The sequence below is a fragment of the Balaenoptera ricei genome, chromosome 1, assembly GCF_028023285.1.
Source record: "Balaenoptera ricei isolate mBalRic1 chromosome 1, mBalRic1.hap2, whole genome shotgun sequence".
NCBI lineage: Eukaryota > Metazoa > Chordata > Mammalia > Artiodactyla > Balaenopteridae > Balaenoptera > Balaenoptera ricei.
In genome coordinates, this window is record NC_082639.1 from 38,598,204 (window position 1) to 38,621,766 (window position 23,563).

Below are 23,563 nucleotides of genomic sequence, written 5' to 3' on the forward strand. Positions count from 1 at the left end.
CGGCAGACCTGACTAGTGTGCAGGGAGCTGCTTGCTGGGCTTCCCAGGGAAGGCGCCTCAGGCCAGAGGGACCCATGGGGCCCTGAGCCCCCCATTTCCCAGGTCGCTGCTGGACCCTAGGAGGCACATTCCTCTCTCCCCAGTGGGGCTGAGGATTAGGGCGGGGAACACCCCCTTCACCTTGCCTTCCCACCTCCCTGGGAGGGGCTGGCTGATCAAATGTCTGCCCCAAATCTCCTACTGTCCCTCCCGGACCTGAGCCCCGCCTGCCCCTACATACCTCTGCCCCAGGTATACACCTTCCCTCGTGGAGAGGGCGCCCCGGGAACTCTGCAGTTCAAATCACTCATGCACTCAGCACTTACTGAGCACCTGCTGTATGCCTGGCCCTGTGCTGGGTACATAGAAACGAGTAAGGAAAACATGGTCCCTTCTCTCAAGACAGTACAAAACAGGGTTATTTGGGGTTCAAAAAATAGAGAACCATGGGAGTTCAGAAGAGGGGTCCCTAGCTCAGCCCAGGGAGGTCAGGAAGGCCCCTTGGGAGGGGGACTTTTGAGCTGAGTCCCATAGGTCCAGTGTTCACCAGGAGGGCAAGAGAGAAGAGTAACCTGGGAGGCACAGCACACACAGAGCTGCAGGACCTACGGCTGGTGAGCCCCGAGCCCTGGGGGAGCCAGGGCCTGTCCGGGTGGGGCTTGAGAAAGGTGGGGGTAGTGTCAGGGGCTGACGAGGGAAAGGGAAGCTGGGAGCTTGGACTCACGCCCAAGGGGCGTTGGGAGCTATTCCCAGTGGGGGAGTGGGGTGATCAGATTTGCAACTTAGAAAATCCCGACCCCCCATACTTTTGCTGCATGGTGGCTCGGGAGGAGGTAAGAAGACGGGAGAGGAGGCCACTGTCACGTCCTGGTGGGAGGAGGGTGGCATCAATGTGGACTAGGGGAGGAGGGGTGGGAGGAGGGGTCAGACTGATGAGAGATTTAGGAAGTAGAATTACTATGGTTACTGCAGGCTTGGGAGGGGTCAAGGGTGCTCCTGAGTCTCTGGCTTGGTGGATGGGGACCCTTGGGCTGGCGTGAGGGGAATGAGCCCGAGTTAGACTGGTCTTTGGGGCACCTTTAATTTATTCAAGGGAAGAGGTTGGGATGTACTAGATCAGGGCGCAAAAGAGGGGTCTGTCTGCGCTGCTTAGACTTTATTTAATAAGTACTTAACACTTTCTCCGTGACTGGCACCTCACAGATATTGTCATTTAATACTCACATAACGCTATGTGGTATTATTATCCCCATTTAACAGATAAAGAAACTGAGGCAGAGAGAGGTTAAATAACTTGCCCGTGACCACACAGCTAAGTATTGGGCAAACCAAGGTATGAACCTGGCTAACCTCAGAATCCATGCACTTCACCTTGGTGGTTGTCAACAGAGACAGAGAATGAAACCATGTCACTAAGTAAGATCACACAGGGGACTCTGAGGATGGGACCTCAGCGAAACACTGACTACAAAGCAAAGAAGATTCTGTTATGGAGTTGGGACAAGCTGTTCCCGGCTTGCTGTTGACTTTGGGCAAATAACTGCCCCTTTCTAGTCCTCTGTTTCCTTTTCTGTTGACTGGGAATCATTAACTATGTCCAGCCTGCTTCCTGGGAGGCTTAGGTGAGACCAAGAGGAGAAGGGTCTGGAGGAGGCCGAGGGGCTGAGTGGCCTGTGCCTGGCACGCAGTAGGTGCTCAGACAGCCCACGGTGGGTGAGACGAGAAAGGCATAGGGGCTCCCTGGAGCTTCTCCCTGAATCCTCATTTCCTTAGACCTTGGCCCCTGTTTTCCTTCGGTCCAGGGTTCCTTGGGGGCCCTGTGGAAGGGGCACCATCTGAGAGGGTCCTGGGGGATTGACCCCTTTAGGGCGGGGTGGGGCGGGGTCCGCCCCTCCCCCAGTTCCCACAGAGCTGCTGGGCCTGGAGCTCCCCCACCTCCACCCCGTCTCTCATTCTCCGCTCCCTTCTGGGAAAGCCGATTAGGAGGCAGCCTCCTGCCCGCCCCCCTGACAAGTTTGTCTGAACTTCCAACAAAGGCCCTCAGAGGGCTACAGAGGGAGGGCCCGGCACCAGGAACCTGACACCACTGGCCCAGGATCACCCGGGCAGCCTAGGAGGCAGCTGTGCAGCTCTGCTCACCCTATGCAGGCAGGAAGGTCTCCCAGAGGGGACCTGGCCCCTCTAAGGCCTGGGGGCTGGCAGGCTGGGAGACATCTCCCCCTGGGAGCCCCTCCTAACGGGGACAGGGCCAGCCCCAGGAGGACAGGTGGGGATCTGCATACATTCTCACCCACAGTCACACACACACACTCCCAACTCCCAGGGACACTTGTACCCTCCCCTGCTCACAACCACACACACACTCACACACGTATCCTCTCTGTGATACACACGGGACGTGCTGACTTCTGCATTGCACCACACAGTCTCAGGGTGTCTGTGTGTCTGTCTCTGCTACGCTTGCACACACCACCCATACAAGCCCTCAGCCTCGCCTGGAGGTTGCACACTTGCCCCACTCCCAGATGTGCACTCTTCCTGGCTTACACTCCGGACAGCATCCCCCCAATGCTGGGATAGTGGCTCCAACTCCCCCCTACACACAGGCCTCCAAGCCACACTGCCAGCTTGGTGCCTGGAGATACTCCACGATTGCTGCCCTGGGCCTGCTGAAGACACTGCCCAGATACCCGCACGAGAGTCAGACCCGGGCCCGAGCTGCCGTTTAACACCCTCGTTCCCTGACTCCATGCATCCATCCTCACACGCCATCTGCTCTCTTGAGGACACCTTGGGGACACATAGGCCCCTGGGCTCAAGCCCTGTATTGTTCTGATGTCTCCATTTCAAAATCCTTAACTTTTAAACAAAGGACCCTGCATTTTCATATTGCCCCGGACTCCACCAATTATGTAGCGGCTCTCACTCCCTCATCACAATCTCCCTCAGTCTGACTCACTCGGCCCTTCTGAGGCTTTAGAAACTCAGAGTCTCCAGAAAGCTCTCAACTTCTCCCACCTGCCCGAATGCCTCCACTTCGTCTTACAGCTGAGCCTTCCCTGTCCACCCCCCATCTCTCACCAGGCAGCTGAGTGTGATGGGTGGAGGGAACCACTAAGAATATACTACACTTCTGTATACCTCCTCCTAGTGCGATCTTGGGGCTCAGTGTCCTCATCTGTAAAACAGCCTAATGATAACACTGACTTCGGGGTTCTTTGTGAGGTTTAAATAACATCTGTAAAACAATTAGCACAAAGCCTGGCATTTAGTAAATAATAAATACTTGTTTTTATTGCTATGATTACATTCTTACAAGTGCTGGCGAACAAAACTAGACTGGCCCTATGATTGTCTAGTGGGTAAAATAGAGATTACTCGAATAATCACACATACATAAATGTGAAGTAGCAGCAGTGAATGAGGGAGCACAGGTCTCTAACCTCGTGAGGTTTACAGCTAACAGGAGAGGCAATCTGAGGCAAGGATCAGGGATTGGTCTGGAACAGGGCCAGGAATAAGTCTGAGGCTAGAATCAGGGATCAGCCCAGGGCATATCGCTTAGGGGACAGAGGTGGGGCTCAGAATGGGGCCAGGGTCAAAGCTTTGTGTGTGGCTGGGATCAGGGATCATTTGGGGCTGGGGGTAGGGCTCAGTCTAGGGCAAATCACAGCTCAATTAGAGGTCAGACTTGGGGCTCAGAATGGGGCCAGGGCAGAGCTCAATTCGGGGCAGGGCTGAGCTAAGTCTGTCACTGGAACCAAGTCAATTTCATTTCTAGCAGTGACTCACTCTGGGGCTGTTTTAATAAGCTGCTAGGCTTCTGTGAACCTCTGTTTTATCATCCGTAAAATGGGGAGATCTCTGTCTACCCCCCAGCCTGTGGGAATCCAGTGAGCTAATAATGGAAGCGGAGGATTAAACCACTGCCACAGCTGCTAATGATTCTAAGCCTGGCCCCCTGGGGTGCTCCTCCCCCTGCCAGGCTGGGGAGGCTGTGCCATCCTCACCTAAGTCCCCAGCTGTGGGGAAATCGCCTGGGATCCGTTCCAAGAGGAGTCTGGAGATTTCACAAAGCCCTTTGAACAACAAAGGCCACAGGAGCGATATTTCCTCCTGGGGGCTGACTGCCCAGTGGTTCCTTTATCTTGGCAACCAGGGTTGAAGAGCCATTCTTGGAAAGAGCTCGTGTGGGGCGTGTGCGGGTGCGTGTGAGTGTGAGCATGTGCTTACAAAGCTGCTCTTTGTTGCCGTCCCCACCTGAGCAGCTGCAGACCTGGAAGCCTGGGTCCTTCAGAGTTCAGCCCATCCATCCCTCACCTCCACACAGATGTGCTGGGCAGCCAGGAGGGCGGGAACACTTTCTTTTTTACCTTAAGATTTTCCCGGAGGAGAGAACGCCAAGAAACAGGAGCCCTAGTGCCTCAGGAACAACGCAGGCTAGGCTGAGGTGGCTGCTTGACGACATGGGACAGATGAAAGGGAGTTTTGGTTCCTTTAGCAGGTGCAGGGCGTCCTCGGCCCTGGGGTCCCTCCCCAGGATACACGGCCCCTCTGGAGGCAGGGCCGACAAGATGCCCGAGAGGTTTGCCTCATTCAGACTTACCTTCAGTCTGCTCTTGGTAAGCCACCTAGAGAGAGACCGTGCAGCCAGCAAGCCCCGACCTGCCTCTCGGACTGTGGGACATGGGAGAAGTCCCTCTCTGGGCCTCAGTCCCTGTGTTTAAGTTGGGCTTGGACTGAAGCCCCTGACTGCGCTGGGTGGAAGCTCCAGGTATACAGGCAGGACCTGGAGTAGCTGGACCTGCAGAAGGAGTCTTTCTGCCTGTCTTTTCCTCTCCCGTTCTCCTGTTCTAGCTGCCAGGATCCCACTAAGCCCAAGCGAATGGACGAGGGTGGGGTGGCGGTTGCCTCCTGGAGGGCCTGGTGCGTGGATGGTCTGGGGATTCCTGCTACAGGTTCTCAGAACAGACATCCTCCAGTTCAGTCCCCATTTGGGCAGGAGTCACTAACACCCAGACCCTGCCCACGAACCCGCAGGGACGGGAAGCTCATTACCTTGCAGGGCAGCCTGCTGCAGGTCTGACTGGGAAGTTCTTCCTCATTTAAGCTGAAACCTGCCTCCTCCTCATCAGGCCTGGCCTGGGGAGTGGGGGTGGTGTGCACACAGAAGACATCTATTCACACTGTTCTGGGACGTCCAACCAAACTGGACCACGTGGCACCTCCCACACTCACTGTACCCCTTCCCACCTGTCTGCTCTTGCTGATCAGGCCTTCTGGGGAAAGCCTGTTCACTCTTCAGAACCCATCCATATGCACCCTCGCCAGGAAGCCTCACCTGATCACTCCTTAGCCCCTCCCTCTCTTGACCCCTCTTGGCCACCCAGGGACACCCAGATGGAGCTCCCTGAGCAGGACTTGGCACGGGCAGAGCCAGGCTCAGAGTTGTTGCGGAACCAATACTGCACCTGTCTAACTGAACTGGAGGTGCAGTGTGAGGGGTGGGCTCTGCCTGGGACCCTGGGAGCGCAGTTCCTGTCTGGCCTTGCTTTGCGGCCCTGGGCAAGCCCTGGCCTTTTCTGGGCCTCTATTTCCTGTGTAGAGGTTGGAGGGTAGTCTATTCAGGCCACCTGCCTGCCTTGGATGGCCTTGCTTTCTGAATGTCCTGTTTTCTCTTCTGTGTGATATTCACCCCCTAGTTTCCTCAGTTGTTCCATCCAGGGCCTCTCCCCATGCTGGACCACATGACCCCCCTGTGGGTGCAGATGGGGCTTGGAGGCACTCGTGGCAAAGGCCCAGCAGCTGCCCAAGGAAGTGGGATGAAGGGGTGTCCAGGGATGGTGCCCAAGGACCAGTGAGCACCCTTTGGCCATGCAGGGCCTCGCCCTTCTCCTTTAGAGATGAGGCTGGGCCTGAGGCTGAGGCTGTAGTCCAGTCCCTGTCTCTTCCTGTCTCTTCTCTTCCTGAGGATGTGGCCCTGTCTTGGCACAGGCTTTAGCTCCCTCCTCTCCGTCTTGAGCCCCAGTGCCCACACTTTAGGGACCACCCGCCACCAGTCTTTGTGAGGTGGATAGGAGGGGCCTCAGTCAACTAATGTTTACTGAGCACCATCTATGTGCCAGACACAGCCTGGGAACTGGGGATGCAGTGTTGAACGAGACTGTCCCTGCTCCCAAGGCACTCATTGCTGGTGGGGAGACAGACAACAGGTAGATAGGTGCTGAAACAAATATGTTTGGGGTGTTGATTAAAGGTTATGAAGAAACTCAAATACAGAGTGGGGTCACGGTGCAGCTGAGGAGACGGATGGAAGGAGCAGACCAAGAATGAGGCCAGAGAGGACCAGACAGATCAGATCGACAGCCAGGTGGACAGCTGGTGAGGAAAGAGGCTGGCGCAGGCCTGGAGGCTCCACTGAAGTCTCCACTGAAGGCTCTGGGGGAGAAGGGGTTGGGGTGGTGGTGGGATCTATTAAGCTGATGACTCCAGGCCCTAATCCTGTGCCAGGCCTAGGCGGGTAGTGTGTGTGTGGGGGAGGGGAGCACCCCCGCTGGGGTGTAATTTCACGCTGAAGGGCCTGATGGGGCGTCCCAGGGACTGATCCTTTCTGGATCAGAAAACTCACTTCCCTTTGTCGCATGCAGGGCGATTAATGCCTTAACCCTTTGTGGGCTGGCCTAGGGCCAGCCCCGCCCCCCCCCCCCTCCAGCCCCTTGGGACCTAGCCCAGAGCCCTTCGCCTCCAGACCCGTCAGCTCCTGGACCTGGTCCTGTCTGCAGAGAGGGAGAAGCTGTGACTGAGGACACCAGGAGACAGCTTTCCAAGCAGCTTTTCCACGTCCCTGTTCCCTGGAATGCAGCTGCCCAGGCCCTGTGCCCCCAGAGACGTGAACTCCCCACCCCTATCTGCAGGTTCTCTTGTAGCTCAGTTCAAGTCCAGTCTCCTTCAGGAAGCCTAGGGTCTAGTCCACAGGCCACCACAGCCTTCCCACATGTCCTGCGAAGGGGCGCCCACTCTCTCCCGGGGGTGCCCCTCCCAGCGGCCATAAGCAATACAGCCATAACCGCCTAGTCCCGCTGACCTCTCAGCGAGGAATGCACACTGCTCCGCCCCACACCCCCAGAAGGCCGGGTCCCCTGACCCTCAGAGTCCACGCCTCCAGTAGCACCCCAGGGATAGCCCTGGCCATTCTGTCCAATGGTGGCATTGCAGGCCTGGGCAGCTCACCACCGGCAGCCCCTGCCTCTCCGCCCGCTCGAGATCGCGGCCCCCCTCTCTCCCCGTCTCTGTTCAAAGCCCCACCAGGAAGTTGTCGCACCTTCTTTGGCCCCTCCCCTCGCTCCTCGCAGCGTAACTTCGCCGCATCCCGGGGCAGCCCCGGCGGGTCGCCCCTCCCAAGCTCCCCTGGGGTGGGGGCAGAGGGGCAGGGACCCGGGCTAAGCTCCCCGGGTCTCTGAAACCCCAGCCCCGTTAAAAGAAAGCCCCTAAATGTTATTTACACTTCGGAGTCTTAAAAACCATTAACAAAAGCCACTTAATTCAATTATCTTCCCGGCTGGCTCGGTTCTCAGAGCTGAGCGCGGGCCTCCTCTTGCCGCCCCCCCTCGGCATACCCCCCCCCCCCCCACTGTCATTGTGTCGGGCTAATGAGGTAAACTGAAGCGAGCCCTGTCCCCCCTGACAGGTTTATGAGAATTTAATAAAGCGTGGCCGGGACCAAATGAGTTGCCTCAGCCTGGGAGAGCTCATTGTCTTCGGCGTCAGCGTTTTTGACTCGAGCCGCCCCTCCCCCGCCCCGGCTCCCGCCTGGCTCGGCCCCCACCCCCGTGCCAGTGCCGCCCAAGGTGAGCCTGGGGAGGGCCTGGCAGAGGCCCGCCCGGGCCCCGCAGGGCCGAGGCTCCCCGGGCCGGCCCTGACCTGGGCAGTGTGCCCTGCGGAGGGGCTGTGTGGTGCCTCGCGGACCCGCCTGTCCTCACACACACACACCAGACCCCGGGAGGGTACGGGGACCTCCGGGACTCCTCCTTCCCGCCTCCCTGCTCCTGTCTCACCCGCCACTGCCAACCTGAGGCTGAGGCCTGGATGGAGCCGCCTTGAGCGTGATTCACTTTCTCTTGCTTGTCTGCAGCGACTGGCCAGAGTGAGGGGGCTTCTCTTCCCGCCAGGGTACACGGTGGGGACACGGGGCCCTCAGTCATGACCTGGTCACCTTCTCCCTTTTGCCCTGAAAGGTAACGAGGGGTGGAGCACAGCCCAATGAGTGGAAGGGACTTGCCCAGGTTTCAGCAGGAGTCAGAAGTGCAGATGAAAGAGGCGCCCAGGCTGGGCGCCCCCAGACGCACAGGCAGGCGGGCAGGCCTCACCGGAGCTCCAGGGGTATCTGGAGAAGGCCCAGCTGTCCTTCGTCCCTCATGTCCCGGACAGCCTAGAACTGGCCTTTCTCTGTCTGGCCTCTCAGGGATGCAATGTCTAGGAGTTTCCGGACCATTCAGAGACCCAGAATTCCTTCTTTCCCCTTCCAAAGTGTTTCCAGAAGTTACTTCCTTCTGGGGCTGAAGCCTGGCTGAGAACCTCATCTGGAAGGTCCTGAAGTCAATGGGGTGTGTGGGAGCCAGTCTTAGGGATCAAGGCTCAGTCTGTGACCATGAGGAAAGCTCAGTCTTAGTTCAGGGTCAGCATTCAGTGTATTGATTAGGGTCAGAGTTCAGGTTGGGACCAGATTCAGGGCTCTGTGACCAGCGTCAGGCTCAACCTGTTACTAGAATCAGGCCTTAGTGCATGCATCAGGGTCAGGGCTCAGTCTGTGACCAGAATAAGGGCTTAATGTTTGTCCATGACCAAGACTCAGTCTGTGCACAGATCAGGGTTCAATTTTTGATAAAGGTCAGGGTTCAAGTCAGAGCTCAGTCTAAGATCAGGATCAGTGTTCACTGTATGGCCCAGGCAGGGTCAAGGCTCAGAATGTGATCAGGCTCAAGCTCAGGTCAGGACTTAGTCTAAAATCAGAGTGAGGGCTCAGTCTAGGACCAGACCCAGAACTTACCTGTGTCCTTGATAAAGGATGTCTGTGTCCAGCATCAGGCCTCCCTCTGTGGTAAGGTCAGGTTCCAGGGATGGAGGTGTCACTTAGTGAATCTGGGTGACTTTAACACCCACCCCCTTCGTGCACACCCAACTCCCTACTCCCCACCTCCTCAGAAGAAGAAAAGGCAAAGTTGTGCAGTCTGGCTGGGCTGTCACCTCTATCCCCTGTCATGTGCCCAGGGTGCCCTCTGGTGGTACTCCCTAGCAGTGCCGGTTTCCTCAGTCTTAGCCCATCCATCTGGCCGTCTCCTACGTAGGGGAGCCTGGCCCTCAGGTGCATCCATTAATGCCCATCTAGCCAGCTCTATATTCCTGCGTCACCCCACCTCCCCACAAAGCAGAAAACAAGAACTGACCAGGAGAACTCCCACACGCATAAGGAGCTTTTCTCCCTTCCTGTCCAGAATCAGGCATCTTGATAAATCCCTATTTCCGGCGGCCCAGAACCTTAGCTGTGTGATAACATTCACACCCTTTACTCATTCAGTCATTTGACAAATATTTATGGGGCACCTACCTTGTGCCAGGTAGGCACTGAGTGCACAGCTGTGAATAAGCCAGAAGTCCCAACCTCTTCGAGCTCACATTCTACTCACTTCTCCCTGATCCCCAACTCCTAGTGCACAGACCTCACCAGAAAGGCACTGGCATCAGCAGAAGGTTGGGCAAGATTCAGAACTGGGCAACTTCAAGTCCCTTCTCTCCCCTAGAGTCAGAGGCTGCACTACTCTAGGTTCTGGTTCCTGGTCTTCATCTCTCCTCATACGCCTCATCTGGACTCATGGCTTCACCACCACCCACAGGTCAATGGCTTCTGCATCTGCCTCCCCAGGGCTCTCCATCTGGAACTCGGGCCTGCGGCTCCAGCTCCTACAGGACAGCTCCACTGGGTTTACAGACCTTTCATCTGACCACAGCCCTTGCTTTTCCTCCACCATATGCCCAGCTGCTCAAACCAAAATTCTAGAACTTCCTTCCAGATTCCTCTCTTTCACTCCCTTAAACTCCCCTGACAGGGAGATCTCAAAAATGGGTGTCGAATTGGCCCAGCTCACAGCCACCACTGTGGTCCTGACTCCCAGCGTTTCCCACTGCAATGACCTCCTAACCTGGCCCCTCTTTTCCCTCGTGTCCCTCAACATCTATTTTCCACATAGCAGGCAGAGTGAGCTGTGCAATCATAAATCAGATCATGTCACTTCCCTGCTTAAAACCCGCCAGTGGCTCCCATCTCATGGAGAATAAAATCCCAGCTCCTCACCCTGCTTACTAAGCTTTACAGGAGCTGAGCACTACGCCCGCTCCCACCTTCTCCAACTTCATCTCCCACCTTTGTCTCTACAGCCCTTCTTTCTTGGTCTGACACATGGAAGCCAAGTTCATTCTCACCTTAGGGTTGCACTGGCCATTTTCCTGAGCTTGAAATGTTCTTGCTCTAGACCCATGCGTGGCTAACTCTTGTCAGAGCTCAGCTTAAATGTCACCTCTCCAAGAAGACCTCTCCAGCCATCGAAGTCCCTCTGTCACACCTTCCTATTGTGATTTTCTGCACAGCACTATCAACTAGCTAGTATTTTTTGTCTTGTTTACTTATTTAATTCTTTAATTCTCCCCCAAGCAGAACGTAAGCTCCTCCAGAGCTTGTTCACCAAGCTATGGGTTCATCGTAGGGCTCAGGGTTGATTTGTTGAATTAATTAGTAAAAAATGGTCCTAAGTGGCCGCCCTCGTTTCTTCTAGTGGGAAGAGACGGAGAGGATCCGAGTTCCCGGCCCTTAGTGGGCTCCCTTGTCTTGGCCCTCTGGGAGGTGGCCTCACTGTGCCACCCCTGAGCTCCCCCAGGCCCCAGGCGGCACCCCTCCTTTCAGAAGGACCAGCTATGTGTCCTCCACTGCAGCCCCTGGACCTCTGAGGACATACCCTGGTGCCTCAGTTCTGAATCTCAGGGCCAGGAGTGGGAGTGGGAGCGTTTAGCCTTCATCCCAGGACCCCTAGGCAGTGTCCCAGCGGGAGGTGCCAGTCCCTGCTCAGATTCCTCAAGGTCAGGGAGCTTGCTGCCTCTGTGCCGTCAGAATCACCTCCTCTCCTTCCACAGAAACCTGCTCCCCACCCGCTGGCCCCCTGGAGCCCCTCTCTGCCCTCAGGGCCTGGAGCCTGCCCTGGAGGGGCCCGCAGACGTGTGGGGACAGGGCAATCCTCCAGCCTCCTTGTGTGTGGAGACTGTGGCTGCCCTTGGGCCTCGCTGGCTCCACGGTGGACGCACTGCCCTAGGGGGGCCTGAAGGGATATGAGGGGAAGGGTCCCCGGGTGTGGCAGGCCTGGAGGGATACTGGGGGGCTTTGCTAGGGCTGGCTGATTGGAAAGTGGGTCCTGGGGTATAGAGCATATCTCCTGGTGTGCCTGGGGAGGGAGAGGAGGCACAGACGGGACAAAAGATGACCTTCAGCTGGCGGTGACAATGGAAGGGAGACTCCAAGGAGCCATGCCCCACAACCCGCCCTCTGCTGCCACCTTGATCCCATTCTATTCACTCACACCATCGATCTGTGGCCCACTTCCTTGAACCCTATCACATGCTCACTCTCCTCCCCAGCAGCCAGGCTCCAAGACAGGATCTGCAAGTCTTCTTGTAGAAGAGGAAGAAACCCTGATGGTGCAACTCCAGGCCTCTGCCAGCAGGAGGGAGAGGGGTTTGGGCTGGGCCTGGCATTCCTGGGCTAGAATCTGGGGTGCCTCTTCTTAAGAAGGTGGTGGGAGAAGGGTGGTCCACACCCTTCTGCATCAGCAGTGGCATCAGCAGTGGCCCCTCTCACCTCCTACTCTTCCAAGGCAGCAGGTGGCGTCTGAGGCTGCCAGTGGACCAGAAGAGACAGGCCTGGAGCCTGGGGAGGTGGCCTTCCTTACACACACACACACACATATGCATGCAGGTGGGGGTGGGGAAGTACTCTGAGAAGAGGTCATCAGCTCCAGGGGCTAGATGCTTCAAAGGTTAGGACCATTGACCCGTGCTAATTAATAGAGATGACTTGCTCAGCGCCCACTGAGAGGGAGTCACTCTTCTTCAGGTCAGTGGGAGGGAGACAGCAGGAGAGGCAGAGGCAGAGAAGGGGTCAGAGGAAGGGAGGAAGAGCCCCAGGGCTGGTGGAAAGTGCCTGGGCCGGGGCAGAAGAGCAGCAGAACCCAGCCTGGAAAGAGAAAGGGAGGCTGATGAAGCCAAGGGCAGCCAGCCAGGGGTGGTGGGCCAGTGCGTGCCACCATCGCTGGGCACTGCTTGCCTGGGTCCCTGAAGTGAGAGGAGGGGCTGTCCCAGGGTTGCAGTGTCTTCCCCCCAGCCCCCAGCCCCCTTGTTTCTTCTTGCAGGGCAGCCTGCATTTCTCTACCAGGCACTCTCACCCACGTGGACAGAAGACAGGCTGAGCCCAGACTGCAAGCTCAGCCAGGCCAGGAGAGAGGTGTAGGCTTTGCAAGACCTGGGGAGCCCTTCTTGCATCACCATCCCTGCTGGGCGACCCAGCCCTCAACCACCAACACACACACACACACACACACACACACACACACACACACGCTCCCACACAGGTGTGATGTCAGACAGTGTCACCCAAAATACTCCCACACTCGCCATCTCATGCACGTAGCCAGGCTGTCTCACCCACAGTCACTCATATACTCATCCAGCCCCCCATCCGACACCCTGTCTCCACAGACGTTCACAGGCACCCACAGTCTCAGACAGTCTTTTGTTCACAGTCATGCACTCCTCTCCCTGGGGCTCCCTTCCAGGTCTCCAAGCGGGGCTGGTGCTGGGATGATGAAGCACTCCGCCGCAGGGTGGGAGGGCCGGAGACTCCAGGGTGCTGGGTCAGAGGCCCCGCAGTCCGCTCCTCCCTCCTGCGCTGCACAAGGGCTGAGGACGACTCCAAAGGTGATTTATTAAGGAGCGAGCGAGGTACAGTGGGAATACATGGTGCGGTTCACACCAAGACCTTCAGGGTGGGAGGAGCCCCCCCCCACTGCTCCCTGTCGGCCCCAGCTCAGCTCCCCCCGCTCTAGTCAGGCAGAAAGGGTGGAGTGTGCTCAACACAGCTCCATCTTAGGGATGATCTGGCTCAGATCAGATCCTCCCCCATTCATCCCAAAAGGTCATGTTGGGGTAGAGACAAGGAGGGCGGGGAGGGACAGAAGGGGAGCGGGCAGCCTTTCACAGCAGGCGGGGACAGGAGACAGCCCAGGCTGAACCCCTCCTTTTTCCCTCTTCCTCCCACCTCTTGGGGGCGCGGGCCTCGCTGAGAGCCCCTCAGAGTGGCTCTGCTCACAGTGCCCAGGCAGGGAAGGTCCAGCAGCCCCGTTTCCGGATGTCTGGGGAGTGAGGTAGACTAGGGCCCAGCAGACCCCACCCTTTGAGGGCCGTGCCTGGACGCCATCGTCACACTCCCCCCTCCCTCCCCCGGAAGTTCCAGAGATGGGACAGAGAAGGCCACCTGTGCCCCAGCACCGGACCCGTATGAAAATCTTCTTTTTCTTGTCTCTCCTCCTCCCTCTCTTTTTTCCTAATGGCACTGATGGGAGGGAACCGGGACAGGGGAGTCAGGGCCGGGGACCCGGGCGGCTAGGGGGCGACGCGCTCCCGGGGCAGGTCGCGCCGGACCCCGTCGGCGCGCGGCGCGTAGACGGCTGCGGGCGCGGGGGCGTCCAGGGCGAAGGGGCCGGGGCTGGGGCTTGAGCGGCCCGACGACGCGGCCGAGGCGGCGGGGCTGAGTTGCACGGCCGTGGTGTCCTGCGCCGTGCGCTCGCTGCTCTCCATCTCCAGCGCCACCCGCCCGCCGCCCCCGCCCTGGCAGGGACCCGCGGCCGCCGTCGAGCGCGAACGGGGCGCGGGCCCGCGGCGGCGGCTACACACGCAGCAGGCCGCGAAGAAGCCGAGCGCCAGCACGAGCAGCGCCGGCCCCGCGATGAGCGGCGCGTTGTGCCCCGGGACGAAAGAGGCGAAGGCGCCCACCAGCGTCACGTTCACGCCCGCCAGCAGCAAGCACAGGCCGCAGGCGCAGAACAGCGCGGGGGACGGCGGGCCGGGCAGCCGGCCTTGAGCGCGGCCCGCGGGCGCCCGGGCCAGGGGGCCCTGGCTCTTCTCCGGGGGCGGCATCGGCCTGGGGACTCCGGGCACTCATCCAGCTCCCTCCTGCCGCCGGCCCCGGCCAGCCCACATGTCAGGGGCTCAGCTCACAGTAGTCCTGTGGGCACAGAGCAAGGGAGAGGTCAGCAGGGCATCTGGGCTTCCAGCCCCACTTTCGGTTCTGTGGTTACATTCAGTGCCTGGGAGTGCAGAGGCCATGCCGTCTTGGCCAGCCCCTGTCTCTGCCTCTGCCTTTGGGAAGCAACGGCTCACCCCCCATGGGAAGAGTCCCTTATCCCACCAGGTCCCTGGAGTTCCTCGTGGCTAATCTTGCCATCTTCCCTCCCTCCCCACTTCCTTATGTCCTCCAGACAGTCACAGGTCCTCCACCTCCTCTCCTCCAGGAAGCCTTCTTGGGCTAATTAAGTGAGTAAATAGGTGTAAAGTCCTCGGCACAGTGCCTGGGTGCTCACTGAGTGATAATCATGATCAGTAGTTCTAATCAGAGGCCAGGTGGCAGCTCTTGGGACTTAGACAGCTTCCTCCCTTGAGTGGTGGAGGCCCTAGAAATCATCTGCTCTAGCCCCAGCTCGTCCAGAAGAAGAAACTGAAGCTCAGAGAGATCTAGTGATTTACCCAATATCCGGGACTGGGACCTCATGACCTGCTGCCTGGCCTGGGCGTCACCACCCTAGGCTCTGATAGGCATAGCAATGACATTAACTTTCCTGAATATCAGATGAGGCCCTGGAGTGAGTGACCACATGAGAGTGAGGAACTCCTGAAGTTTTAGATGGTCAGTGAGAAGAGACAGTCCCTACATGGGTTGGGCTGGAGCAGACCCAAGGCCCCGGGTCCTTCCCAGACTGGGCATTCTATTAGATTCCACTCCTACCCCCATCCCATCCCCCAGGAGTCTAGTGTTGAACCTGGACTCAAAAGCCCAATCACTGGGTACTAGGATCCCTTTCTAGGATTTTCTCCGTTGTATCTGGTTGTGGGATCTATCACTGGATTCTGTAATTCTGGGAATGCATACAGAAGCAAGGGTAATGTCACCAGAGTCTGGGGAGTTTAAGACTTCTATTTGAGAATTCTGCTCTATAACATGAAATCACAGGTATTAAGGCCCTCGAAGGATGAGATCATAGCCATGGAGCTGTGTTAGAATTGTGAAAAAGTGTTGGAAAAGGGCTCTGAGTTGGGGTGGGAGGGGAGTAATTAGATGGGACTACTGGTTGGCATGGAGCATGCTGGATGAGTAACGGAGCATGACCTGGACAAGTGGCCTAACTCTCTATGCTTCAGTGTTAACACCTGTAATGTGGGGCTAATAAGAGAACCTACCTGATAGGGTGTGGTGATAACTAAATGCTGTAAGCTAAATCAAGTGCTTAGAACAGTGCAGGACATAGTGAGATTTCCATGTTAGTCATGTCGTAGTGGTGGCTGATAAAGAAGGGGCTCTAAGGTCTCAGATCTGGGGGGGCGTCAGTCATGTCAAGTTTGGAAACAGAACTGTTAGTCTGTCCCTCAGATGGAAGTGCCTCAGGGACAGGCCCTAAATTATCCTTCCTGAGTCCAAAGCCTGTACACAGAGGAGTTGGAGAGAATTTGATGATGGGGTGTGTGAAAACGAGGACTAGTGCTGGGGAGGGGCAGCTCAGGTTGTCACTCTGGGCACAGGTAGGAATCAGCTTGGCCCAAGCAGGTCAGAGGGTCTGGAGGCCACCTCCGGGCCTGCCCAATGTGATGACTCCAGGGCTTCCTCCCCTGGCATCACAGTGGGAGGTGGCACCAGGGGAGGTGACAGCTCTCCTGCGACTCCAGCGAGAAGCTCCTGGCTGACACACTAAGCTGGCAGGAATTCAGAAATCCCCAAATCCTGGCAAAGAAAGCATGTGTTGACCCTTGAGGGCATCTACCAACCACAGGTTCCTCAGGAAGCTCCATATTTGCATGAACCATCTTTGATCTGCAGCTGTTGGTTCTGCCAGGCAGCAATAGCAGCCGCTGAAGGGGTACAATTTACTGTTTTTAAAGCAGCTTCACATCCGTGACATCACTGAATGATACACCTGCTTGATACTTATTAACAGCCACATCTTATAACTGAGGAAATGGAGGCTCAGAGAGGGAAGTTGATCTGGGTCTAATGGCTGGACTAAAAGGAAGACCAGAATCAGAGAACACATGGTCTAGTTCACACCGTATGCAATCGTGCTTCATTTTAAAGAGAAGGGTTTGATCCCCTTGGTGTTGATGTGGAGGTAATCTCAACACTTTCTTCCTGTTGCCCTCAGGAGGGGCTGTGAGATTCCCAAATTTTACCCCTTCTGTACCTCATCATAATCTGACATTGTCCTTCCTATGGGGAAGGCTCTGTCTGAGGCTGATGGAGGGAGCCCCTGATGGAGGGGATAGTGTCTGGCCTTTCACCTTATCTCACGGCAGACTCCTGAAAGCTGACACTGGACAAGGGTCGGGGGGTGGGGGGGCGGCCTAGGTGGCTAGAGGATCCAAGGCTCTCCTTTCTTTTCCCTTATAGAGAAGGCTCTTTATCTTTGGGTTTTGGCAGTTTTACTATGATGTGCCAAGGTGAGATTTTCTTTGTATTTATCCTTTGTGGGCTTCCTGATGGCTTCCTGCAATCTGTGGCTTGATTTTTGCCCATTTTGGAAAATTTTCAGCCATTATCTTTCCCCCTATTCTCTCTCTTCTCTCCTTCTGGAAACCTAATTGCATACATGTTCAACCATTTGACATTGTCCCACACATCTCTTATACTCTATTCTGTATTTTCTAGCCTCCCCCCCCCCACCGCCCCCCCACCCCATTTCTCTCTGGCTATTTTTCTACCGATCTGTCATCCAGTTCACTAATCCTCTCTTCACCTGTGTCTTCTCTGCTGTAAAATGTCTATTCAGTTCTTAATTTCAGTTGTTATAACTTTTCAGTTCTAGTATTGCCACTTGATTCTTTTTCATAGATTTCAGTTTTCTACTGAAAAACTCTCTCTTATGTATTTTCTTGAACATATTAAACTCTTTGAAGTCCATGTCTGAAAACTCCAACATCTGGATCTCTTGTTTCTTTTGTCTGTTTTATTGCTTTTGGTTTTGGGTCATTAAGTCTTATCTCCTGTAATGCCAGATCATTTTTTTATTAAACGCCCAACATTGTAGAGATAGCTTGAGGCCCTGGATGATGTTGTCTTCCTTTAGAGAAGATTTACTTTTGCTTCTGACATGCAGCTGAAGAAGGGACAGGCCCAATCTAGGACTGCACTGACTGGGAGCTGTGTTTCAGTCTTCCTGAGTCTGGTCTATATCTGGTTAACCAGTACTCCCAGAGGATAGCCTTTTGGGGCCCCCAACTAAAAGCTGGAGGTGTTTAACAGGGCCTTTCCCCTTTTTAAGTCCTAAATTCCAATTTTGACTTCCCAACTCCATGGCCACTGCCCCCTACAAACTGGAAAATGCCTTAAGGGAAAGAGTGAAATAAAATATTACTTCTCTTCTCTCCAAGATCTTGGCCCCTCAAGTCCTTACTGCCTTGGTAGCTCTCCCATGCCTTTAAACAGATTTCTTAAATGTTTAATCCAGCCTTTTTAGTTACCCTCAGTGAGTGAGTTGGTCTCATACAAGCTAGTCTTTCTTAGCCATAAACAAGTCTAGATGAGAATCTGAAATTAGCACTTTCAGATTGCTAACCAAGTTAGTTGTGTTATGTTAAGCACTTTGCAATAACATCTAATTTAATTTTCACAGCATGAGATTAAGTATTATTGTCATATCCCCGTTTTATATATGAGGATATTGAGGCACAGAAAGATTAAAGTTTCCCAAGACCATTGAGTGGCAGTGGTGGTGCCACTGGTGTCTTGACACCAAAGCCTGAGTTCCAACCCAGTATAGCGCTAGGTTTGCTAAGTGCTTGTTGAATGACAGAAGCACAGGGCACAGGCTTCTGTAGATAAGCTCCTGTAATCAGCATTTATGCTGCTCAAATATCAACAGCAGAGGAGGATGGGGTGTGTTTTGTGTGTCTCTTAAGGAAGGTAAACTCACTTTGCTCCTTCCTTGGCTTAGCACACTCAGTTCAACTAAAGCAAATACCTGCCCAAGGGCTGAGCTTCCAGGGGCTAATTGCCAACGAATGATTCTTACCTGCTCCTGGGAGGCAGAACTGACTCTGGAATACAGACTACTCCCAGAGTCTCCACCCCAGGCAGAGAAGAGGCTAAGGGCCGATTCCTGAAGTTGCCTCCACCTTGGTTAATTGGGATCTGGAGCACGCAGGGGTGAGGTGTTGAGGTCGTTCAGCTATTGCAATTCAGTCTGCAGCACCATTTCCATCTGGTGGACTGTGGCCCTCCAGCTGGGGCTGTTGGATACTGTTTTGTAGCGAGTGCTCTGGCTTGCTCTGCTCTGGGTGTCGTTGGTGCTGTTCACCAAATCTTTTTGGTACTCCCGCCTTCTGAACACATGTTATGATTGCACTTTCTGGCCAGTTTGTGATTAGGTGGGGCTGTGTGACTAGTTCTGGCCAATGAATTGTGACATTCGTCACTTCCAGGATGGAGTATTTAATTTCAGAAGCAGGACCCTCTGAGTTGGTTTTATTGCTATCCCTTCAAATATCCCTTCAAACCCTTTCTACCTCATCCCAAGGCCAGTCTTCAACCCCATTGCCTGAGCAGGAGGGAAGGTCATTGCTCTGAATCTTAAGTTTTAGAATTGGAACCTTCTCTTTAGTGAGCACCCCAAGCTGCTGAACCTGTAAAGATCATCTCGTTCAATTCCTTCATCTACAGAGGGGGGACACTGAGGCTAGGTGTGAGGAAGTTCAGGGAGGGAGTCTGTGGCCAAGCCAGACCAGAACCTGGCCTTTTCCCACAAAGCCAGGGCTCTGACCATTGCCATTCAGCTGCGCATGACCCTGGTCAGGCAGCCAGAGTCCCCCCTGCCCTGCCTTGGCCTGGGAGACCGTGTGGACTCTATTTGGGAGTCCAGGCCATAAGGCAGTTTGGGGCAGAGGCAGACACTAGGGGCTGGGCCTCAGATAACCAGGGTTCTTGACTCTGGTCTAGCTGGGCAACTTGGGAGGGCCAGGGGCTGAATGTAAAGGGAAAGATTTAACCAGATTATTGACTCTGAACCTGTCCTCCTGCTGCTGGTGGTTTGTGAAGGTGGACATGGAAACCAATCAGAAATTACTGCCAATATATCAGAAGATCTCAAAAAAACCGTACATTATCTGTAATATGGCTGTTCTTTGCTTTGGGCTGGGATTAAGTCATTCCCCTCACCCTGCCCTGCAGAAGTAACCTGCTGCTCTGCTGTTCAGGGTGGGGGTAGGGTGGGGGGTGGCTCTGATTTTGGGGAGAGGGGCGCTCACGTCGAACAGCAACTCTGTGCTAAGCACTTCCCCTGCACTAACACATTTAATCTTTCCTATGACCCCGTGAGCTGTTGCCATCCTGAACCCAGTTCACAGTGAGAAACTGAGGCTGGGAGAGGTGAAGAACATTCCCTGGTTTACTCAGTTGTGATAGGTAAAGCTGGGATTTGAATCCAGTTCTGTCAGATTGAAAAGCCATGTTGTTTCTGCTACACCAGAATTTCTGCTTACAGAAGGTATAGAGATATTTGATTATTTTAAAAATTAGTAATTGATTATTACTATCCAGCCAATCATCAACAAGCTTGGGGCCCAGGGAGGATGGTCCTCATAGGTGGATGCAGAGCTCCTAGAGAGGGGGTCTCCGTCTGAAGCCCCTCAGGTCAGCCTGCCCCACCCAGTCCCTGAATCTGGGATGTCTGTGTTGTTCTAGAGCAGTTACTTGACCAGGGGCAGTTGCCAGGCCTCCTGGTCCCAGGTTCCTGCTGCAAGGGTCCAAGAGCCTCTGGGCAAGGGGGCTGGGGCTTCCGTCCAAGCATCAGGCACTGGTCCCAGCACCCTGTCTTCCATATGAGATTGAGTCCCTTATTTGCTCAGTCTGAGCTCTTTCCCCTCACTGTGAACCCCTCTGTTTTCCTTAGCTTTGGCCCTTCTGTTCCCCTTCAGTCCCAGAAAGTCTGGGCCAGCTCCCTCCCCTGGCCTCCCCATCCACCCCCCTCCATTCCACCCCCATCCTCAGGGAACCTCCCACATCACCATTACTCAGTGCCAGCTTATTAACTACTCTGGAAACTCTCAGCTTCTGCCAACTGAATTCTGCCTCCTGGGAGCCCCCAAAGCTGCCACCACCCCCACCCTAGCCAATCCCACGGCTCCCCTACTTCTGCCCAGGCAATAGACATGCGAGAGAGTGCGCGCGTGCGTGCACGCGCGCGCACACACACACACACACACACACGCACAAGGCTCACCCAGATTCTCCAGGCTGGAAACAAGAGAATGAAGAGAATGAAATCTGGAGGTGTGGCTTCCCAGCTCCTGCGTCCGACACCTGGGCCCCATGATCCTCATCCCTGAGTGCATGTGCACACACACACATCACACGTGTACACTCAGTGGCCAGACATATCCAGAAACACACACACAGATGCATTACACACTGAGAGCTGCAAACACAGGCCAACACATAGCCAGACAGAAAGACACTCTGAGTTGCCTGCCTATCTGGTAGAAAGAAGCTGTTGCCCAGCAGAGGTACCTCTGGAGACTTCTCTTTGCCTGGGAGTGTGGAGGTGGACTGCAGGTTGGCGGCAGTGGAACTGCCCTTCCTGCCCACCTCCTTCCAAGGCTTTGGGAGGCGCTCTTTCTCCTCCAGCCCAAGTCCCCTGAGGGACTTCAGCATCCTTTGCACAACTGCCCCACCCTGCACCCTCTTAGTTCCTTGGCTCCTCATTTCCAACGCCCAATTCCTCCATTCCACCCCAACTATGCTCCCCCCTGTTACCCCAAGGACCTCATCACCCCTGTCATTACCCTGAATCCTTCCACCTCTGAGAAACCCAGCCATCCTACTCTTGACTAAACCCCATTGCTACCACTATAGAAACACCTGTACAGCACCTACTATGTGCCAAACACTGTTTTAAGCCCTTTATATTATTAACTCACTTAAGCCCTATGACAACCCCATAGATAGATGCTATTGCCATCTCCAATTTTGGATGGGGACAAAGAGGCTCAGAGAGGTTGAATCACTTGCCCAGGGTCACAGACATGGTGATAATATGTGGCAGAGCTGGGATTCAGACCTAGGCTGTGTGTCTTCTAAATCTGTGTTCTTCACCACGACTCCACAGCCTCTTGCTGTTAACAGTGCTCTGATCTAATGCAATCCTGGAACTCTCTACATTTTCTCCATGAGCCTCTTGCCTCTGCTTCTTTCTGCTTCCACCCGAGAACCCCCACTGCCTTACTTCGCTTACCCTCTTGCAGTTTACCTTGTCTTGCAACTTGTTGCTTTGTCCTTCTGCCAAACCTGCCCAGTGATGCCTTGACCCTGCATCAGTCCAGCTTTCTGTCTCCTCCACGTTTGTGCCCAAACTGCTAAGCTTTGTAGGTGAAAAGAAAATCACCAGCTGGACGGCAGGGCCCTCGTGCCTCCCTGTCTCTGGCGCGACTCAGGGCCTCAAGGCTCCCGGGGAACGTCCCCCATCCTAGTCGGTGCTCAGCCCTTCTCACCGCGCCTGCATCTCCTGGAGGCACCTGAGCCTCTCCTTCTTGAAACCAAACAAAGCCCCCACCTCCCCCACACCTGCCTGCATCTTGAGAGCACTGTGTGCGCTCCCTACTGTACCTCCTTCTCAAAGGTCAGTCCACTCCCATCGCGCTTCTGTGCCACCGCGCTCCGAACCTGCTTGCTCCAAGGCCGCCAGTCACCTCCTCAGTGCTGAATTCAGTGAGGACGGTTCAGTCCTTAGCTAACTTGACATCTCCACAGCTTTGGACCCCTGAACCCTCCCTCCTGGGAACATTCTCTTCCTCTTGGAAACAAGCCCATTAAACTTCATCTTCTCCCACAAAGCCCAGACTCCCAGCCGGAAACCTGGCTTCATCCTTGCTCCTCCTCCTCCCTCAGGCTTTCCCCCCCACATTTCCAATCTAGTCCATTACCAGCCCTGCAGATTCTTCCCTCCAGGGATCTAGAACCCATCCCTTCCTCTCTAGTCTCACTGCTACCCCACTCCACTCTCCTCCCCCATCGCTCCCTGCTGAAACCCCTCCTGGGCTCTCCCAGCCCTGGCTCCCTCCAGGCAGCCCTCTAGATTTTGCTGGAGCTGAGCAGAACTCGCCAGGTGTGGTCAGGTGGCCACGCTGCTCCTGTTGCCTCTACTTTCACCTGACTAACTCCAGCTCAACCGTCAGAGCGCAGCTGGGACATTGCTTCCTTCAGGAAGCCTTCCTTTGCCTCCGTGATTGGGAACTGCTGTGTCCAGGTTTGTATCCCCCACTGGTCTACCTTGAGGACCAGGATTATATCCACCTTGTTTGCTGCCACATCCCCACTGGAGTGTCTGGGTCTCCCCAGGTGCCCAGGAAATATTGGTTAGACAAATGGTTAAGGTCAGAGGGGCCACTGCGGCCTGCCTTTATCTGTCTCTTGGTTTTGAAGTCTCTCTGTGCCCACTTCTCCATATTCCCTCCTCACTTTGGGTCTTGAGAGGGTGTGGTGGACAGCTGGGTGGGGACTGGAGGTGGATTCTAGGGCAGATTCTTACTGAGTTAAAGACCGGGGAGGGATCAGGGTAAAGCAGAGGGGCCCAAGGCAGCCTCTCCATGCTGTGTGTCCCCCTTCTCCTGTTTCCCTCTCTGTCCTCATCTCTTTTCAGAGAACTGTGCTCAAGGCTACAGGTGCTTGACCTCTTGTCTGGGCACTACTCAGTTCCCCTGGGGTTTAGGGCTGGATAGAGTATCTCCTCCAATCCTAAAGCTACCCTCCCCATCGTCTCCCTTCTCCTTTCATCCCCTTGCCCTCCCTCCAGCCTCCCCCAACGCCTGTAGCTTGCACTTGCCTGAGCCGGTCCAGTGGACACTTCTCTGCCGGTCCTGCCCCGGGAACCCCCAGGGGAGGAAGGATCCCTAGAGAGGAGGGCAGCCAGGGGGGCGCCGACTTGGAGGGGGTTGCTTGGGGGAGCGGCGGCTGGCCCCCCTCACTCACCTGGCTGGCGGCTTGCAGATCCCGGGCTTAGCGGGTGGGCGGGGGCGTGAGGGCGGAGGGGCTCCAGGGAGCATCTCCCGGGGACCCCGAGGTGCCGGGAGGGCCCTGGCTGTGGGCTGCGCCGGGTCGGAGCGCCCATCTCAGCTTCCTTGCGGCCCCTCGGCTCCCTTGGACCCCCCACGGATCAGCGTTCCCACCAAGTCT

At 55.6% G+C, this 23,563-nt stretch overlaps 1 protein-coding gene across 1 annotated transcript; it reads right to left on the reverse strand.

Moving 5' to 3' along the window:
• Positions 1–13,737: 13,737 nt before the first annotated feature.
• TMEM275 (transmembrane protein 275) lies at positions 13,738–14,271 on the reverse strand. Its single transcript, XM_059898132.1, has one exon. The coding sequence runs from the start codon at positions 14,269–14,271 to the stop codon at positions 13,738–13,740; it is 534 nt and encodes a 177-aa protein (XP_059754115.1).
• Positions 14,272–23,563: the final 9,292 nt, after the last annotated feature.